Source organism: Anopheles ziemanni, chromosome 2 (assembly GCF_943734765.1).
Source record: "Anopheles ziemanni chromosome 2, idAnoZiCoDA_A2_x.2, whole genome shotgun sequence".
In the NCBI taxonomy this organism is placed as follows: Eukaryota; Metazoa; Arthropoda; class Insecta; order Diptera; family Culicidae; genus Anopheles; species Anopheles ziemanni.
In genome coordinates this window covers 31,660,610-31,677,871 of record NC_080705.1, presented here as the reverse complement: position 1 = coordinate 31,677,871, position 17,262 = coordinate 31,660,610, and the positions used below count along the sequence as shown (strand labels likewise).

At 45.3% G+C, this 17,262-nt stretch overlaps 6 protein-coding genes across 6 annotated transcripts; 4 read left to right on the top strand and 2 right to left on the bottom strand.

Moving 5' to 3' along the window:
• The first annotated feature begins 2,480 nt into the window (after positions 1-2,480).
• Positions 2,481-3,144, top strand: LOC131281513 (cuticle protein CP14.6-like). Its single transcript, XM_058310847.1, has 3 exons — positions 2,481-2,620; positions 2,715-2,885; positions 3,078-3,144. The coding sequence occupies exons 1-3, from the start codon at positions 2,481-2,483 to the stop codon at positions 3,142-3,144; spliced, it is 378 nt and encodes a 125-aa protein (XP_058166830.1).
• A 2,903-nt stretch (positions 3,145-6,047) lies between these two features.
• On the top strand, positions 6,048-7,018 carry LOC131281046 (endocuticle structural glycoprotein ABD-4). Its single transcript, XM_058310298.1, has 3 exons — positions 6,048-6,059; positions 6,438-6,580; positions 6,673-7,018. Exons 1-3 carry the CDS (start codon positions 6,048-6,050, stop codon positions 7,016-7,018), a joined length of 501 nt encoding a protein of 166 aa, XP_058166281.1.
• Positions 7,019-8,193: 1,175 nt separating this feature from the next.
• On the top strand, positions 8,194-10,338 carry LOC131281044 (putative ATPase N2B). Its single transcript, XM_058310295.1, has 6 exons — positions 8,194-8,719; positions 8,804-8,989; positions 9,118-9,359; positions 9,452-9,623; positions 9,692-9,838; positions 9,910-10,338. The coding sequence occupies exons 1-6, from the start codon at positions 8,318-8,320 to the stop codon at positions 10,150-10,152; spliced, it is 1,392 nt and encodes a 463-aa protein (XP_058166278.1). The 5' UTR covers positions 8,194-8,317; the 3' UTR covers positions 10,153-10,338.
• Positions 10,339-11,056: 718 nt separating this feature from the next.
• On the top strand, positions 11,057-12,138 carry LOC131281045 (dolichol-phosphate mannosyltransferase subunit 1). The gene is made up of 3 exons (XM_058310296.1): positions 11,057-11,280; positions 11,348-11,558; positions 11,642-12,138. Exons 1-3 carry the CDS (start codon positions 11,183-11,185, stop codon positions 12,050-12,052), a joined length of 720 nt encoding a protein of 239 aa, XP_058166279.1. The 5' UTR covers positions 11,057-11,182; the 3' UTR covers positions 12,053-12,138.
• On the bottom strand, positions 12,128-12,947 carry LOC131281047 (NADH dehydrogenase [ubiquinone] 1 beta subcomplex subunit 9). Its single transcript, XM_058310299.1, has 3 exons — positions 12,802-12,947; positions 12,515-12,657; positions 12,128-12,435 (listed from the first exon to the last, which is right to left on the bottom strand). The coding sequence occupies exons 1-3, from the start codon at positions 12,897-12,899 to the stop codon at positions 12,239-12,241; spliced, it is 438 nt and encodes a 145-aa protein (XP_058166282.1). The 5' UTR covers positions 12,900-12,947; the 3' UTR covers positions 12,128-12,238.
• A 2,071-nt stretch (positions 12,948-15,018) lies between these two features.
• Positions 15,019-17,089, bottom strand: LOC131287370 (uncharacterized). The gene is made up of 2 exons (XM_058316416.1): positions 16,517-17,089; positions 15,019-16,443 (listed from the first exon to the last, which is right to left on the bottom strand). The coding sequence occupies exons 1-2, from the start codon at positions 17,076-17,078 to the stop codon at positions 15,371-15,373; spliced, it is 1,635 nt and encodes a 544-aa protein (XP_058172399.1). The 5' UTR covers positions 17,079-17,089; the 3' UTR covers positions 15,019-15,370.
• Between the last annotated feature and the right edge of the window lie 173 nt (positions 17,090-17,262).

Genomic DNA, 17,262 nt, shown 5'->3' with positions numbered 1-17,262 from the left:
TATGCCCTCACGGTGATGTCCCCAGTCCAGTTAACGAAAATCTATGTCCGCCGTGAGATCACGCGCACTCTGCCACACTAGGGTTTCGCTCCGAGTTATGATGAACGATGACGACTGGACAGGACCGCTGGCAAACTGCGCCCAAGAATGGCAGAACGGTGGGCTTTTATAGCTGGGATGCTGCAGACGCCGACTCATTCGGGGTTCGGGCTGGCGAAAGTGTGTGGCGCAACGGCGCAGTAGAATCCGAGCCCACGAGCCCAACCACGAGAAGAGAAACACACAACCCCAAACCGGGGCTCTTGCAGTGTCAGTCGGTCGATCGGTCGGTCGGTCGGTCGGCCGATCGAGGGATACTCAGTAACGCCCTCCCTGGCGTGCCGCCGACAAATGGCACCGTGGTCGTGTGCGCAATGATCTTTTTTCTCAAATCCGGGCCTTCCCCACGATCTGGCTGGCTGACTCCAGAGGCTCAAGACCTTCCCGCCTGACGGTGGTTGCCCCGGCACTCTTGCAGTCGCTGAATCATTTGCTATTTTCTTTTTTCTATTTTCCAACGACCCAACGACGCGCCGGAGGAAACCTGAGACACAATCCAGGGCAGCCGACTGGGTTTGGCGTGCCCCAACCGAGCCCAATTAATAGACTCGTGTAGTTGCGCGTGCTTCTTTCCCGCTGGCTTGGCATTGCGACCTGCGAGAAGTTCAGTACGGGGGAAAAAAAAAATACTGCTCGACTTTTGCGCCGAAAACCACCGACACAGACCGCAACCGTCTGCAGCAGCGTCTACTAACCGGCAGTTTGGCCCACCTTAGCTTTTCTGTAGGGGTGCCGTTGTAGAGATTCACCACCTAGATTTACCGATCAGCACGAAATGGGAGCTTCCCTGCACAGTTCGACTTTTTGGTCAAACACACCCTTCAGGCCGAGCTTGAGCCTGAACCGTCGGGGAGGCTGTTTAGGGTTTCACAACAACGCGGGCAATACCATTGTGCATCTTTTCGTATCGATAGATTCACGCGGCTTTGCCAGAGAATGGTTCTTTTGTACAATTTTTATTAGGATCGTCTCAAAAATCGTCTATTTTTGTTAACAGAACTAAAAGTGAGTGATCCACATACGAACATTTTAAAACTGGTAATGGAAAATTCCATAAAACAAAAATAGAAGTAAGAGACACGAAGATGTATCAGGATCTAACGCACGCATGTAATAATTAGAACCTTGTCTGAGGATATTCTTTGGCGTCTTGGTTCGTGTTGATTTAATTAAATCTCATCTCGCGCGTCTCTATCAAAGTGTCGATGTGCCTAACATTTCGTGGTCAAAATCGTTTTGATCAAATTTTCGTAAACAATTTTTCCAGGATGTTTCAAATGCCCAATCCTGAATTTTTAAAAGTATTAAACTATTGCATCAATGAAACTTTATAATATGTATTAACCGACATTCACTTCACGGTGCAAGAACTTAACGATTGACCTGATGTTTTTCTTTCATTTTGTATGAAAATTGCCGTGATTAACGTCTTCTCTTAGGAAATGATCTTGCATAAGCTCATCTTCCTTTTTTCTATAAATTATTGTTCGTCATACATCAGGTTGTAGTCCATTTAAAACCGGTTGTGTCAAACTTTTAATTATGCCACCTACAATTAATTTGAGAAAGCTTTGCATATTCCACCAATGCGTCGGTTCGAATTCATGGATTTTCCCGGAAAAGAAAACAAATATCAATGTCCTTGAGCTGCAAATTGAAAATCGTTTGCCAATTTCATGCATCTTGAGCTCGTTTGTGTACATTACCACCATGGACACTTGCTGCTTACATTCTCTCCTCATCTCACCCCAGCACCGTCCGTGAAGATTGGCTTTGACAAAGAAGGTCAAAAATGTGCATGCTCACTATATGGTAATGTGTTGTTGGCTTCACCGACTACAAATACACCGAACGGTCTACACGACGGAGAAGTTCCCGAGTATTTAAATTTTTCGACACCAATATTTTTCATCCCTCGTGCATAATCTTCAACCGTTTTCGGGTGAGGTGACATATTCATTCACGTTCATCCGCACCGCGATTGGAGAGGGCGCTACAACTGCCCCCCCCCCCCCTCCCTCTCACACACCACCTAGTCACCCCCTAGGTGCTACAACCGGTGGTAGGAGGTCAGTGCAAACACCAGATCTTGCCAAATATGTACTAAATGACGAAAATTAAACAAAATCCCAGCTTCTTCTCGCGCAGACGCGCACCTTCGCGCCTCGACCGGCGCAGATTCGGCCGCTGGAGATGGCTAGTGCAAACACAATCAGATCATCTAGGCTGTATAAAAGCCTATCGGCCGCTAGGTAGTATCGTCAGTGCCATCGTGCTATCTAAAACGCTCAGGTGCCAAACAGTGACACGAAACCCCGCGAAAGCAATCCCAACTTGCGAGCCTTCTAAGTTGCAAAGTGCATCGAGTTAAACGCCTCAAAATGAATACCCTGTGCGCTCTGGTAGTTCTGGCGACGGTTGCGGCCGTGTACGGTGCGCCGGCACCGGCCGATAGTGACGCCCAAGCGGCGATCGTGAGCCAAACCTCCGACGTGCAGCCGGACGGTTCCTTCAACTATGCGTAAGTGTCGCGGAAAACAACAACAGACGAAGGGAAAACCTACCCAGTGGAGTGCTTCAGCCCTCGGTTTCGCTTTACTCTCACCCTCTTGCAGCTACGAGTCGGCGAACGGAATCAAGGTTGAAGATCAGGGAAGCATTAAGTCGATCAAGGTGCCCAAGCTGGATGAGACCGGACGTCAGGTTGGTGAGGAAGACGTGCAGGTGTCCGTCCAGACCGGCTCGTTCCAGTACACCGCCCCAGACGGTCAGGTCTACACGCTGAGGTATGTGCAATGGGAGGGGCTCCTGTGACAAAAGCAAAACAGGCCGATCTCGAGAGACGCTACGGATTACATAAAAAAAGCGATAGTGTCAAAAGTCGACCCACCGTAACCGATCGAGCACGAGCTTCCGTGTGGTAACACCAGAGGACTAATATTGCCACCCTATCTCGTGCTCCCATTTTTCCTCCCCAGGTACATCGCGGACGAGAATGGATTCCAGCCGCAAGCGGACCATCTTCCAGTGGCTCCCAGCGCCTAAGTCCGAACACCGAGCTGCACTGAGCGCAGCTGATGATCTTTTATCTTCATCTCCAGCGAGCATGTACATACATCTATTTCTACTCGGCCATTTTGACTCATAAATAAAATTTAAAACAAATAATTTTGTTCTTAATGTTATATCTTTTGAGACAATCGTTTACCACAGAAAGCGAGAATGTATTAAAGCATACGATGAAATATGTTGTGTTTCGATTTTCCTCTTCCTCCAAAATGTGAACAATTCTATCATCCCCCGATCGCGATCGGTTATCTAATGCCTGTTTTTAAGTGGCCAGTACAATCGTCCCCTCTACTTCCGTTTTCTATGCCACAACTCCTCTTCCGATTGCTGTGGTTGTCCATTGTCCATATGCAGCAACATTTTCATCTCGTAGGTAAATTTAAAAAAATGATCTAATGCTCTAATGATAACGTGCCAACAGCACCATCAGGCGATCAGGTCACCGGAAGAGAGCCCATACAATAGCAAACCCCTCTGTTGGAACGACCTACGTCCGATGGAGGATGATCGACTCGAAAAATACCAGAGATTATGCAATCGATCGACACTCTCCTGGTGCGCAAGAAATCACTTCCGAATGAAACGCTTACCGTCGATGGTGGGAGTGTCTGAGAGAGAGAGAGAGAGAGAGAGAGAGAGAGAGAGAGAGAGAGAGAGAGAGAGAGAGAGAGAGAGAGAGAGTGGTGTGCTGATGATGACGGAAGATGTACAAGCATCATGTTTCGTAAAGTCAACGATCGAATGATCGATTATTTCATTGTGCGGTGTCCTGCTAAAGGAAGGCAAGTTGATGGATAAATGGATAAATACTCATTAAAATATTTGCATCGTGCAAACCTACAGTCCAATTGTACTAAAACACATTTTCAATAAAACAAAACTTGGAAAAACAATTCGATTTTATCTCCTTAACTGAGTACGTTACCACCTTTCTAAGCTACATCTCGATTCATTTATCAAATCTGTAACATGCTTTCGCATCGTTCAATGTAGCTCTCCGGCTGCGCGCCATGCAGCTCAAATCAATGGAGCGAAAAACGGGAGAGCTCGATCACCGGTAAAATGACGAACCCGATTTCCGATTTGCTTGAAAATGTACTCGAACTTTGCGACCGTTTGCATCGTTCGCACGCGATCGCCACAATGCACCACGTCGGGACGGGACGGATGATTGAAAATCATAAAACCCTTTCGCCGGACGCCGGTCCCTGCACCGCCACCACCGACAGTCCAGCGCACGACAGAATGGTCGCCCCGGATCGAGTTGAACTTTTGCACCGCACGGCATCAGCGTCTGAGCGGCTGACCCCCGGGATATATTAGGAATTGTTTGGCGGCTGCCCGTGCACTACTTCCAGCATAATGGCGCAGCATCGGCCGACCGACAACACGATCTCTTTAGCCTCCTTTCCTTTGGCCAGAAAAGCGTGCGGTTGTGCAATCCGAGCCGCAGGAAAAAAGGATTGCATCACCGAGAGCGCCAAAGGTGGAGCTTCGGTGAGATTTCGATGGAAGTGTGTGAATGTGTGTGTGATTGGGGATTTTTAAAGCTTATTCATCTATTCACCCCTTGGGGTTATGTTCCATCTTTTGCGTGTCATATTTGTCTGACCGAACAAGGACAGATTACTAGATTGATAATAAATGTTTGGACTGCATCAGGAAGATAGAACGCCAAAAGTGTTCCAGTTTTCATGTTATCTTCTTATTGCAATTAACAAACAATGAAAATTCATGTTTCAAACTTATTTTTTCGGATCACTACTTTGTTTCATATTTCTTTAAAATTCATATTGTAAAAAAAAGTTCAACATACGCAAGCATGCTACTCAAGAATGAAATATATTCACAATTGCAACACTCGCATATGTGCATCAGTCGACGCCAAACGATCCGCAAATCAAATTGGGTAACAAAAGGGGCGAAGAACTTGCAGAAGCGAAACCCTCACATCGCACAACCTACATTGCAACCAAGGGCACCATGCTAACCTTTCCAGCACCTAGACAAACATCGCGAACCTCATCTCGCGCTGGAAGCTGCAAGTTCGCAAGCCCCCGAAAGAAACGAACCCCAAACGAACAACTCGCCCGGCGGCAAATAATGCATTCTCCTACGAAATGCAAAGAACGGAAGAATGGGGCTCGAGCTGAGCCACGATTGGAGTGGCTCACTCTCACTCTCTGTTTTCCCTCCCATCACCCCCGCTGGGGAGGAACTGTTCGGAATCAACGAGGCATGAAACTGCACTACCTCCCGAGCGGCACCCACCCTGTTCCATTCCTCCCTGCTCGTCTGGCTCCCAGTTGCACTCATCTCCTTCCGCGTGATGGTGCAACGATGCAGGTGGGCGTTTTTGCACCGTTTAAGTCCACCCGTGATGCCTCCGTGGAGTAGCGCGGGAAAAACGAATGTCTCGGTGTCCGAAGGGTGGCACTCACGGAAGATGCAGCAGCCGACGTGACGAGGGAAGGATGAGGAGAAAGGGTAGCGCCTAGGCTAGCGGAAAGAGAAAACAGCAACAAAAACACCCAACGGAGCAATGCCATGCAGCGAGAGGTGCACGACCGAGCCGCAGAAACGAAAACCGAAAAACGCTCCCCCAACAACATCTTTATCCGGTCCGGATCGAACGAATGGTTGGTGTGGATGCAGGAGAGGGAAATGGTATCCCATCCGTGACTTCGGTATATAAAGACCTATCACTAGGGCAGATCGTATGCAGTGTATTGTTCACTTTCTATCCTCGAACAAGTGGCATTTGTAGCGACACGGAGTTTTTGTGTTTATAATTGGTGCATATTCGGTTGTTCTGTGCAAAGCATTACAAAGTGATCCACTAGAATTGTGTTCAGTTGTTGCAACAGTAGTCGCATAAAATGAAGCTTTTGGTGAGTGTCGAAAGTGTGCGTTAAGCGTGTGGTTTATTTCCATCATTTGAACAAGTGTATTTGATGTAGCAGCACATGAAAACAAAGCAAAGCCTTTCAGAAAGATATAAAATCCGTTATACAGTGTTGTTGTATATTTTATCCCGAATCTTTTATTGGCATTTAGCTTTTAGTAAAATTTTGGAATACTGGTATCCATATAATCGTATTGGTTTATAAATATTCTAGGAGTTAGTGCTAAAGCATGGTTTGAGAAAATCGATTAATTTTTTTCATCCTTTTAAACGTGCAATGTTTAACGATCCAAATTTGTTAAGTTAGTGCCTTTAATATTAATAAAATTTAAACCAGCTTTTCCTTCTTATCCCCCTTGTTTAGATTGTTCTAGCGTTAGTTGCATCCGTCTACGGACTTCCACAGCACGAACACCACGATCACCATGAGCACCACGAGTCGACCACGTTCATACCTATCCTGAAGTACGACAAACAGCAAGGAGAGGATGGCAGCTATAAAACTATGTAAGTGCACTGATTTCAGGAAAAACGCCAGCTTGTAGGATGTGCGGAAGATGTCAATAACCATCGACTGTCCGACTCTCGTTATATTACAGCTACCAAACTGGCAACAACATTGTCCACGAAGAATCTGGCTACTTGAAAGAGGCCTCCGAAGACCATCCGAACGGTATACTGGTGCAGCAAGGGGCCTACTCTTATGAGGCTCCCAATGGAGAAATCATTCAGGTGCAATACACAGCCGACGAAAATGGATTCCGAGTGGAGAGCGATAGCCTGCCGCAGCCACCGGCAATCCCAGAGGCCATTCAGGCGGGTCTGAAAGAAATCTATAAGGGCATTGAGCGCCGCGAGCAGGAAAAAAGAAGCAATCCCAACTACGCAGAAGACGAAGCGAAGCGCGCAGAGCTGGATTACCACGGCCAGTACTATCACCAGTAGGGTGGGCATCGGTGGCTTCAATGAAGATCCTTCCGCTAGTTTTTATCTGCATATCATATTTATGATACATAATTTAAGCCGAAGCTCGTGTTGAAAGTTCGTTCAACGCAACGTCACGATATTCATGACAAACTTCTCTACACCAACAACTCGCGTTTGCGAAATGAGACCAACATAGACTGTGATTACATGAATACTTCGAACGCAAATGTTATTGAGCTTTTTTGTCTGTTTTAAATAAAATAATTAACAAAAACAAATTTCTTGTCTAGCTATGGGATTTTGGGAAATGGCAATTTAAAGAATGCCAATTATGGAACAGCTGTTGTGGTAGTATTCGCAGTGTCGGAAGAGCTCCTGCACACTCCTGAGGTAAAATACGTTCCCCTAGAACATCCCTGAGGTGTACTTCATTTGCAACATTTTGGCTGAAATAAAAAAGTCTTCAAACCCTATGCCGAAAATGGTCAAAATTTAATCATTTAACCAATAGGTTACGAAATACCAGTATTTAAAGGATTTCTATTTTGTGAAGTGAAGCAACAGTTTTTCTTCTTGGCATAAAGACCGTGTTGGTCATGCCTGCCCGTTAAGGGCTTAATAGACTTTTTCCCTACGTGTACTGACTATCCAGTCCACTCGTACAGGTGAGGGTCCGGTCTCGGTTGGGATTCAAGTGGGCCCAGGCGCTCATGGGCCGATTTTCTAACCGACGCTACCCCTCAAGAGTCTTAAACTCAAATACACTTAAGTATGAAACACAATTTATAATGAATCTAACAACAGAACATTAGAATTGTACTCTACCGACTTTGAATTATAGACTATATGTACATTATTTCAACCAACAAGTGTACTTGGTTAAAAGACAGCAGCATAAGAACAAAAGCATGAACGCAAGCTAATAAAAAATGATTATTTTTACATATATTTTGTTCTGCCTTGTTTTGCCTAGCGTAGAGTTCGAGCTTTTTCGCGCATAGTTTTAAAAAACTCTAGCCCTCCAAAACCATTCCATTTCAACAGCTATTTCAAATTGTAACCAAGATGCTTGAAGCTTGTTCAACTAACCCTGGGCGGAAGGTAAATATTTCGATGCGATGACAGCTCGTTCCGACCTCGCACTTCGTCTGTCACATGATGTAAAAAAAAGTGAGGTTTCTGTTTGGCGCACATGCGATCAAACGTTGACGTCGTCGCCGTCCGCGTTTGCTCGCTTAGTGCTAGTAACCGTTTTACCTTACATAATATGAAAGAACTTGACCCACATCCTTGCGCCAACTACCTGCAGTATACACCATGTTGTTGCTGACGAAAGCATCCGTTTCCTGCCTGTTGAAGCACGGTCCTTCTTCGGTGTGTCCAGTGTCCTGTGGTGTACGCTTCCTTAGTCCAAATGCCCCCGCCACCGCCGTGTCGGCCGTGTCCGCGCTCGGCAAAACCCCCGTCGAGGTGTTGCAAGAGAAGCTCGAGCATGGCGAAATTCAACCCGACCCCCACCAGCATCGACTCACGGAGGCACTGCAGGTAGTGTATGATAGTATTAAAACGTACAGCCCGCCTAAACCGAGCACTGGCTTAGGGAAATGGTTCAGCTTTGGCAAACCCCAGAAGGTCGACGCACCCAAAGGACTCTACATTTACGGCAGCGTTGGCGGGGGGAAAACGATGCTAATGGATATGTTCTACGATTGCTGTGCGGTGAGTGAAAGGAAACATCTGGTACCATTAAAAGCAACGTAATCCAAGGTGGTCCCTCCCATGGGGGAAATATGCTCGTTCTAGATTGATCGAAAACGTCGAGTGCACTTCAATTCGTTTATGACAGATGTGCATACGAAAATACACGATATCAAGTCCAAACACGTCCGCGACGCTAGCAACAGTAAACCGCAACCCTTCGACCCAATTAAACCGGTGGCCGAGCTGATAACCGAGGATTCATGGTTGATTTGCTTCGATGAATTTCAGGTAAGCGCATCGTAGTAGCCGAATGCCCCACGCGCATCAGCTGACTGTGATTAATCTCTGCTTATCGCATTGTTTGTTTTTTTTCGTTCCTCCTGGCCCAAACGACACGCTCCAACCTTACCTCCTAGGTCACAGACATAGCGGACGCCATGATCTTGAAGCGGCTATTCACTTATCTCTTCAATAACGGCGTGATTGTGGTAGCCACCAGTAACCGTGCCCCCGACGATCTCTACAAAAACGGACTACAGCGAAGCAACTTCGTGCCGTTCATTGGCGTACTAAAGCATCACTGCAACGTGGTGACGCTCGATAGTGGGGTCGATTACCGGACGGCGGCACTGAAGGGGGAAAGTAAACACTACTTCGAGTAAGCGCCATAACAACACCCCCGCGCTGACCTTGAACGTGATTGTAATGTAGTATTGTTTTTCTCGTTTTTTTGTTTTGTTAACCTCGTAGTAAATCACAAGGAGATGCCAACGACTCAATGGACAAACTGTTCAAAGTGCTTTGTTCCCAGGAGAATGATATGATACGACCAAAAACCTTTACGCACTTTGGAAGGAACATTACTTTTGCTAAAACCTGCGGCCAGGTGCTGGATAGCACATTTGAAGAACTCTGTGATAGGGTGAGACCATTCTTTTACACTTATTCTGAATCATTTCTAAGTCAGTACGCTTTTCCGTCTTTCCTTAGCCTCACGGTGCTAGCGATTTCCTTCAAATTTCACAATTCTTTCACACGGTCCTCATACGAGATGTCCCGCAACTAAACTTAAAGCTAAAATCCCAAACTAGAAGATTTATTACGCTAATTGATACGTTGTATGACAGCCGCGTTAGGGTAAGTTTAACGTTAAGAGCCATGTGTTTGGTCGAAGCTTCACCGAGTGTTATTTTCTCTTGCGATTGTAGCTAGTCGTATCGGCGGATGTACCGTACAAGTTTCTATTTTCTAACGAAAAACCAGACGATATGCACACCTCCGATGAGCATCGAATGCTGATGGACGATCTGAAAATCACCAAAGAATCGTCGGACGCTAGCTCGAATATTTTCACCGGTGAGGAAGAGGCTTTCGCTTTTGAGCGAACCGTATCACGGCTGGCGGAAATGCAGTCCGCCGAATACTGGACGCTGTGGGAGAAGCATCGCTAGAACTAGAAACAATGTCCTATGCGATAAAGGAAGTAACAGAGCAGCACGATACTATTCAAGATATGTATGTACTTAACTTTGCCTTAGTCAGTTGAATGTACATACAAGATATAATTGTAAATTTAGCTACCAACAAATTGAATGTGAAATAAATTATTTTATTTATGTTTTGCCTTGACTGCAATTGTCCAAACGTGTTTTGACTGTGATTTGAACTTACTTGATTATTTCTTTTCTGAAAAAATGCAATGAGTTGCGATAAAAAGTGCTGATCTGCAACAGTTTTGCAACTAGACTAATTGAATTTAGTTCAAATTTATTTAAAGAAATAAATTCAAACTAAACTTAATAATACAATTGCATTTAATTCCTTTCAGCTACCGCTGCAATCGTGCTTTAAAACATCGAACGAGACTTAAAACATCGCCCAAGGCTTTTGACCAATATCAACGGAAAAGAGGTCGCAGCATACCATGCAACGAACCAAAAGCCGTGGGAAAATGCTTGACAGTTAGTTGAAATTTTGTTTACCTCTCACGAGTATCCAGAAAAGTGAGGTGAAACTGCAAATTTGGTATGTTTCATCAACAGAGCAAGCAACTGAAGCATTCGGAATATGTTCTGTAGGAAGGCTGCTCATGAGGCACACCAACACACTTAATTTCGGCAATCATAGCGAGCAAAATGATCCATTTCCCATGACTTCACACAGTGATCTATATTTTCCAGTTACATATTTCGCAAAGATTTTTGTGAAGATCTCCCACAAGTGTGCAAGTATATTTGTAAACACTTTTTAAACCAAGTGTCACAAAAATGGCGGAGCAGAAAATAGCTTTGACCCGACCTGTCTTTGAATTGATCTTGCTTTTGACGTGGATTTTGTTTATGTGTCAACAATATCGTCTGTTCAAAAGCACTTCAATTTAGTTCAATTTTTGTTCTACCGACTCTACAGGTTTCGTCACATTCCCTTTTCAAACATCAGGGTAGCTGTAACAAACAACGTAAGGTACAATCAGAGGGAAATATGCCGGAAGATAAATATTCCATTCTTCTACCAACATACAATGAACGAGAAAACCTGCCGATTATCATTTGGCTGATCGTGAAGTACATGCAAGAAGCGTAAGTATAAATTAATTAGTGACAAAAATATTCAGTATAGAGCGATCTTAACATGTTTTTTTTACAGGAAAATTAACTACGAAGTCATCGTCATAGACGATGGCAGCCCGGACGGAACACTGGAAGTTGCAAAGCAGTTGCAAAAAATCTACGGTGAAAACCGTATCCTGCTCCGTCCACGAGCGGCCAAACTAGGACTTGGGACGGCCTACATTCATGGCATAGAGCACGCCACTGGGGATTACATCATTATCATGGATGCTGACCTGAGCCATCACGTACGTTCCTTTCCATCGATACCGGTCGGGACCATCCGTCGAAGATGAAAACCGGTTTCTTATGTCGTTTTTTTTCTTTGTAGCCTAAATTCATTCCACAATTCATCGAGCTGAGAAAGCAGGGCGACTACGATATAGTATCCGGCACGCGCTACAAGGGTGACGGTGGTGTGTATGGATGGGATTTTAAGAGGAAACTCATTTCCCGTGGTGCCAATTTCCTCTCGCAGCTATTGCTGAGACCGAACGCTTCGGATCTAACCGGATCGTTCCGATTGTACCGCAAGGACGTGCTTAAGGAATTGATTTCGCGTTGCACCTCAAAGGGATACGTCTTCCAGATGGAGATGATAGTGCGGGCGCGCCAGCTGAACTACACAATCGGCGAGGTCCCAATATCGTTCGTAGATCGCGTGTACGGACAGTCCAAACTCGGTGGATCGGAAATTGTGCAATTCGCGAAAAACTTACTCTACCTGTTCGCTACAACGTAGGCTTGCGTTTGTTTGGTTACGGGATTGTTCCCCCATTGTCATCGTTGTATGGACTATACATTAAACACCGTCATATTTTAACTTTCAATTACCGTGTTTCCACCGTTCGTTTCTCTACACCGTGACAAGCTAACTCGATTTTTACAAATACATTCCTTCTGATTAGACGGCCCCGAGGCGTTCGATTTAATGATGGGAGGCATCGCTGGCGGATGATTTCCCGTACTGCTTCTCCCACCACGCAACGTACTCCTCCTTGCGCTTTTCGCGGCGCGCAAAGTAATCGGGGAACTGCGCCTTTTCCAGCGGGTGCCAGTAGTCGAGGACCCAATCTGGGGGAATCACTTCGCGCTCGAATGCCACACCACCCGGAGACATCGGGACTGTAACGAGTGAATGGGATTACATTTGTAAATGCTTTCTTCTCAAGGGACCTGTGCACTTTACGGTGCATGTGCTTACACTTCTTCGGTTGGTAGTGCTGTTTTTCGAATAATTCCTTCTCCCCGTCAGCTACCAGCTGAGCTACCTTTGCCGGGTCCTTCTCGCTTTTGTGCTGATCGAAGCGTGCACGCATCAGGGTAGCCTGGTAGCGGAAAATGTGTCTACAAGCAAACGGAAAGAGTTGTGATTCCAATTGTTTTGATACAGCACCAAGCAGTAAAGTACTACACTGCTCGACGACACAAATTACATAAGCAACACAGCGTACTCAATCCGTCCTGTTTGGGCTGTTTTCGCTGATTTACCTTCGGTCATACCACGATTCCAGGTTGCGTAGAGACTTTTTGTACAACGAGCAGACTCGCCGGGTGTGGGCAAGTGCCGCAGCAGTCGTTGCGGACATTTTCCTCGAAGAGTTTGCACGATTATTGACTACTTCGAAAGACCAGATGTTTTGCTTTGAAGATCGAAGTAGTGTTGGCAGAATCGGGATTCGGAAGACTCGAAGATTCGATTCCTGAACGGATTCTAAAGATTCGAATTCCATTTGACAGATTCTAAAGATTCGAATCCCATCTGACAGATTCTAAAGATTTAGAGCCCCGCTACACGAGCATCAAACTCAAAAAGTTTTTGACGGAGGCCGAAAAGTTTATGTCAAAAACTTTTCAGCTCTGTGAGCTGAAAACTGCACCCGCAAAGTTTTTGGCAGCTAACCGCAAACTCAAATGCGCCAGAAGAAGAAGACGTAAAAGAAATAAATGTCAACATAACAAATCTCAAAAACAAAATTTAGAAAAGGTTAGAAAATCGGCCCATGAGCGCCGGGACTCACCACCTCGTGGGTTCGAATCCCAACCGAGACCGGACCTTCCCCTGTACGAGAGGACTGACTATCCACGTACAACAGGGAAATAAGTCTCGTAAGCCCTTAACGGGTAGGCATGACCAAGAGGTCGTTACGCCAAGAAGAAGATGTAAAATCGGCATTAGCTGAGCATGTATGATATGACGGATTGGGATTCGGATTCGAAGACCCGGAATTTGAATCGAATGATTCGAATCCCTGTAGGATTCAATTTCCCCATCACTTTAGCGGATGGTCGATGTTTTGACATTTACACCCAGTAGTGCAGGGCTGCTTCTGTAGCAACGTCGACCAAAAAGAACTTTTCAAAAAAGGATAAATATTTTCCGTTTTATTTGGAACAATAATGGATTCACGAATTCTTCAAATAAGAGGTATATTAAACTATATTGAAAGATCACTTGGACAAAGACTGTTATCAACGTAATATTATTTAAAAACATGCTTAGGTAAAAAATAAATTTATTTACAGTTACCGCCAATTCACGCCTACCGTCTGAGACTTCGGGATTTACTTTAGGCAAAAACGACAGAGGATGCGAGGGTATTTAGTAATCAGCATAAAACCATTTTATTTTCTTTAAAATGAAAAAAATATCGCTAAGTCTTTATTTTACAATTTTACATCTTATCTCTTTTAAAGCCTCCATGATCCTTACATTAGTGGACAAAAACCCGCGTATTGTAAATTATACTTAACCGTTATAATTATGTTAGCTACCTTATCATAAACGATCAACACATTCCTGCTCGGCATAACTGACCTATTAAATCGCAACCGTATGCGCAATTTTTCTTGTTTGTTGTATAACAATCAATAAAGCTGCGGCATCGCAATTAAAACCCTTACAAACGTGCGGACATGATGGTCCTCACCAGGTTCACGCTAATTAAATCATGTATCCTGCCTGTGCCCATAAATACAACCGGTTTGATATGATATTCGGCAGAATTACACTTTGAACTTAATCAAGAAATGGTGAGATAAATTTCGCAACCCACCACAGCACATCCGCACGCAATGCGTTACAATTGGCCAGTAGCGTCTACATGTATGCTTGCGTAATCATTAATGAAGCAATTCAATTACTTCAATATAAAATCACAACCTTTAAATTAAAAGAAGAAGATGCCATAAAGAAAGAGCAACTCTACGTACGAGCAAGATTGGAATAGAACAGTGTTTTTGAATGTATGTCTTGCTACAATAGATTGAGTCCTACAGCGCTCAACGAATTGCTGTTCGTTGGGGCAAATGCTCAATTATAATAATTTTGGAGCACAAAACGGTCAGTAAAGTAGGAAATCATTTGAAAATTTGCAGTTAATTTTGAGACAAACGTATTTTAGATTACATTTCCTGCGCAAGTTTGCAAAAGCTTTCATTTCTGGAAGCTATTCCCTGAATATTTTATTGAGGCTCGATTTGCTTTCTTCTATCCGTCCTACACGAAATGACATCCAACGAAGAACGATATATGTTTATATTACCCTTTATCATTACATGGAAAATGTGTTCTTCATTGTACTCGTTGTAATTTTGGCCTCTGATTTGAAATTATCGCTAGAAAAAAAAAACGGTGGAGCAGATTCTTTGGGTCAGGGCTGAGTTTATATTGCACATCAGTTGTCGTCCACCGTTAATAAACCGTCATTTCATTCTTGATTAATGGGTACAAGAAGTTCACGCTTACTGACCTTTCCCATTTCCATCGCTATTTAAATATCTACTTTGCAAATATGAATATTTCTAGGAAGGTAACAAATGATAATAAATGTGAAAATTGTACTCTTAGATCCAATCTTTTCACAAAACCGTAGGTGGCTCTGTACCATCCTGAGCTGAAGTAGATAAATTTCAAATTATATGGAATCCGATTTACGGGAGTATGTGCTATCTGAGCTTCGTAGGATCTTATGGCACTAATCAGAAGCGGCGTGCATGATAAACCTGCAGCCACTCTATATGAGCTAGTGGGGGGTTGGGTCGTCCCGAAACAATAGGCTCAGAGAAAAGCGCACGTCAGTACGAGAAACAGCACGCTGACAGGGAAGATAATGTAAATCCCCATCCGTGGATGGCACGTGGATACCAGCAGCGTAATGTCGTCCTCCTCGTGCTCGATACCGTCCCGTGTTGGCACCTCCACGATCACCCGCTCGTTCGACCAAAATTTGATCGGAAACGAGCACTGGGTCGAGTTGATGCAGGCCTTCGTGTCGGAGATGTTCGAGTACTGGAACGTCGGCTTGTAGATGTCGAACATCGCATGGATGTCGTTCTGCACGTAGTCGTTGTCGCTGTAGAAGATGTAGTAGTAGTACCCATCCGACAACACCTCGTGCTTGGTGACGGTATGCGAGGCACCCTCTAGGTACTTTACGCTCTGGCATGATTTAGTCGCATTGAAGCTGTGCGCAAGCAGAATGTCGCCGTCGTAGCACGAAAGTAGACTATTCTCGAAGCTCGACACCGAGTCGGACGTGTTGTTCGAGTAGTTCATCGCCGTACCACCGTGATTGATCGCGCGATCGTACACCAGATCACGTCGTCGACGTCGCTTCCGGCGCTTATTGTTTGGCTGCTGCTCGGACCGTTCCACACTTTCCGGCTGGACTATGTCGGCCCCTTCTCCAGCATGCTGCCGGTGGCCGGTTTTATTGTGGTTGTGCCGTCTCCGGTGCAAACTCCCGCTGTCAACCGACGCTACCTCGTCGTCTGCTGGACCCGCTTCGGTGGCCCGAAAATTCCGATACTTTTTCACCAGGTTCTCCGTGGTGCTCGTTGGCACTTCCGTCGTCGTGGTTGTTGTAGTCGTCGACGTCGTAGTTGTGGCGTCGAGTGACGGGTGAACATTTTTCGTCGTAACCGATACTGGGCGTCCCATACGCTTGGTAGTTCCATGATGATGCTTATGAGTGGATGAAGCATGGGCCGCTGTTGTGCGCTTATTTTTATCCAGCTCATTGATGCTACTCCCACCCGTATGGTGTCGGTCAACTTTCGACCCGTGTGATCGATCCACCACCGGTGCGGATTTAACTGGAGGCGTTTGATCGTCTGTTAAATCTTCACCACCTGCAAAGCGAAGACAGAAGAAACATTTAATTAATAACTCAACTTCAACTTCCTCGATGTTTAGAACACCAACCATGATTCCCTCCAACCGGTAACCCATCATCGCTCCTCATCTCGCCCGAGTACGCGATAAACTCTGCGGCCGACTCGAACGTGACCAGCACCTGGCCGTGCTCCTTGTTGAGATAGTTATCGATTTTATTGAGGTTGTGCTCGAGCAATCCGCAAGTGCGGAGGTTTCGTTCGCCTTTCACCACGAGGATGCGTGATCCGTCGTAGCGCGAGCAAACCCGCAGTTCGACCGTGGCTCCCTTCAGCAGATAGAATCCCCAGTACTCGAGCGTGTCGTCTGGCAGCGACATGGACTTTTTCAGCCGAATGTGTTTCCGGTTCTTGGACACCTCCGGCTCGTGGTCGAGCTGGAACGCGTTAAATGTGCTGTTCATCTGGAGCGTGTGCTTCTGGCAGAACACGGACGAGATTCCATCGCGGATCTCGATGATGTCCGATTCGGCGATCGGATACACGACGTCCGCGAAGACCGTGTGCCGCAGGTAGAGCGGTAAGATGATCAGTGAAGCGGGTAGAACCGCCGTCAGAATGCAGAACGCAATGACGCGCTTGACGCCGTGCATGCTTTTAGACTCTGTTTAGGGGTAGGAGAGAATGAAAAAAAAACTTATTAGAAAACCAATATAATACAAATATTTTTCCTTAAATTGTTCTACAATTTATCCAACACTCGAAACAAACAGTTAAAATTACAAAGAAACAGTTAACCTATTTTTAAATGTTTGAATGTTATTGTACTACAGATAC

Coding starts and splice junctions, on each gene's coding strand:
- LOC131281513 (XM_058310847.1), top strand. CDS start 2,481: ATGAATACCCTGTGCGCTCTGGTAGTTCTGGCGACGGTTGCGGCCGTG. Junction 2,621..2,714: donor GACGGTTCCTTCAACTATGC/GTAAGTGTCGCG, acceptor ACCCTCTTGCAG/CTACGAGTCGGCGAACGGAA. Junction 2,886..3,077: donor GGTCAGGTCTACACGCTGAG/GTATGTGCAATG, acceptor TTTCCTCCCCAG/GTACATCGCGGACGAGAATG.
- LOC131281046 (XM_058310298.1), top strand. Junction 6,581..6,672: donor GATGGCAGCTATAAAACTAT/GTAAGTGCACTG, acceptor GTTATATTACAG/CTACCAAACTGGCAACAACA.
- LOC131281044 (XM_058310295.1), top strand. CDS start 8,318: ATGTTGTTGCTGACGAAAGCATCCGTTTCCTGCCTGTTGAAGCACGGT. Junction 8,990..9,117: donor TTTGCTTCGATGAATTTCAG/GTAAGCGCATCG, acceptor CTTACCTCCTAG/GTCACAGACATAGCGGACGC. Junction 9,360..9,451: donor GAAAGTAAACACTACTTCGA/GTAAGCGCCATA, acceptor TTAACCTCGTAG/TAAATCACAAGGAGATGCCA.
- LOC131281045 (XM_058310296.1), top strand. CDS start 11,183: ATGCCGGAAGATAAATATTCCATTCTTCTACCAACATACAATGAACGA. Junction 11,281..11,347: donor GTGAAGTACATGCAAGAAGC/GTAAGTATAAAT, acceptor TTTTTTTTACAG/GAAAATTAACTACGAAGTCA. Junction 11,559..11,641: donor ATGCTGACCTGAGCCATCAC/GTACGTTCCTTT, acceptor TTTTCTTTGTAG/CCTAAATTCATTCCACAATT.
- LOC131281047 (XM_058310299.1), bottom strand. CDS start 12,899: ATGTCCGCAACGACTGCTGCGGCACTTGCCCACACCCGGCGAGTCTGC. Junction 12,658..12,801: donor GAATCGTGGTATGACCGAAG/GTAAATCAGCGA, acceptor GTTTGCTTGTAG/ACACATTTTCCGCTACCAGG. Junction 12,436..12,514: donor GCACTACCAACCGAAGAAGT/GTAAGCACATGC, acceptor CACTCGTTACAG/TCCCGATGTCTCCGGGTGGT.
- LOC131287370 (XM_058316416.1), bottom strand. CDS start 17,078: ATGCACGGCGTCAAGCGCGTCATTGCGTTCTGCATTCTGACGGCGGTT. Junction 16,444..16,516: donor ACCGGTTGGAGGGAATCATG/GTTGGTGTTCTA, acceptor TTCGCTTTGCAG/GTGGTGAAGATTTAACAGAC.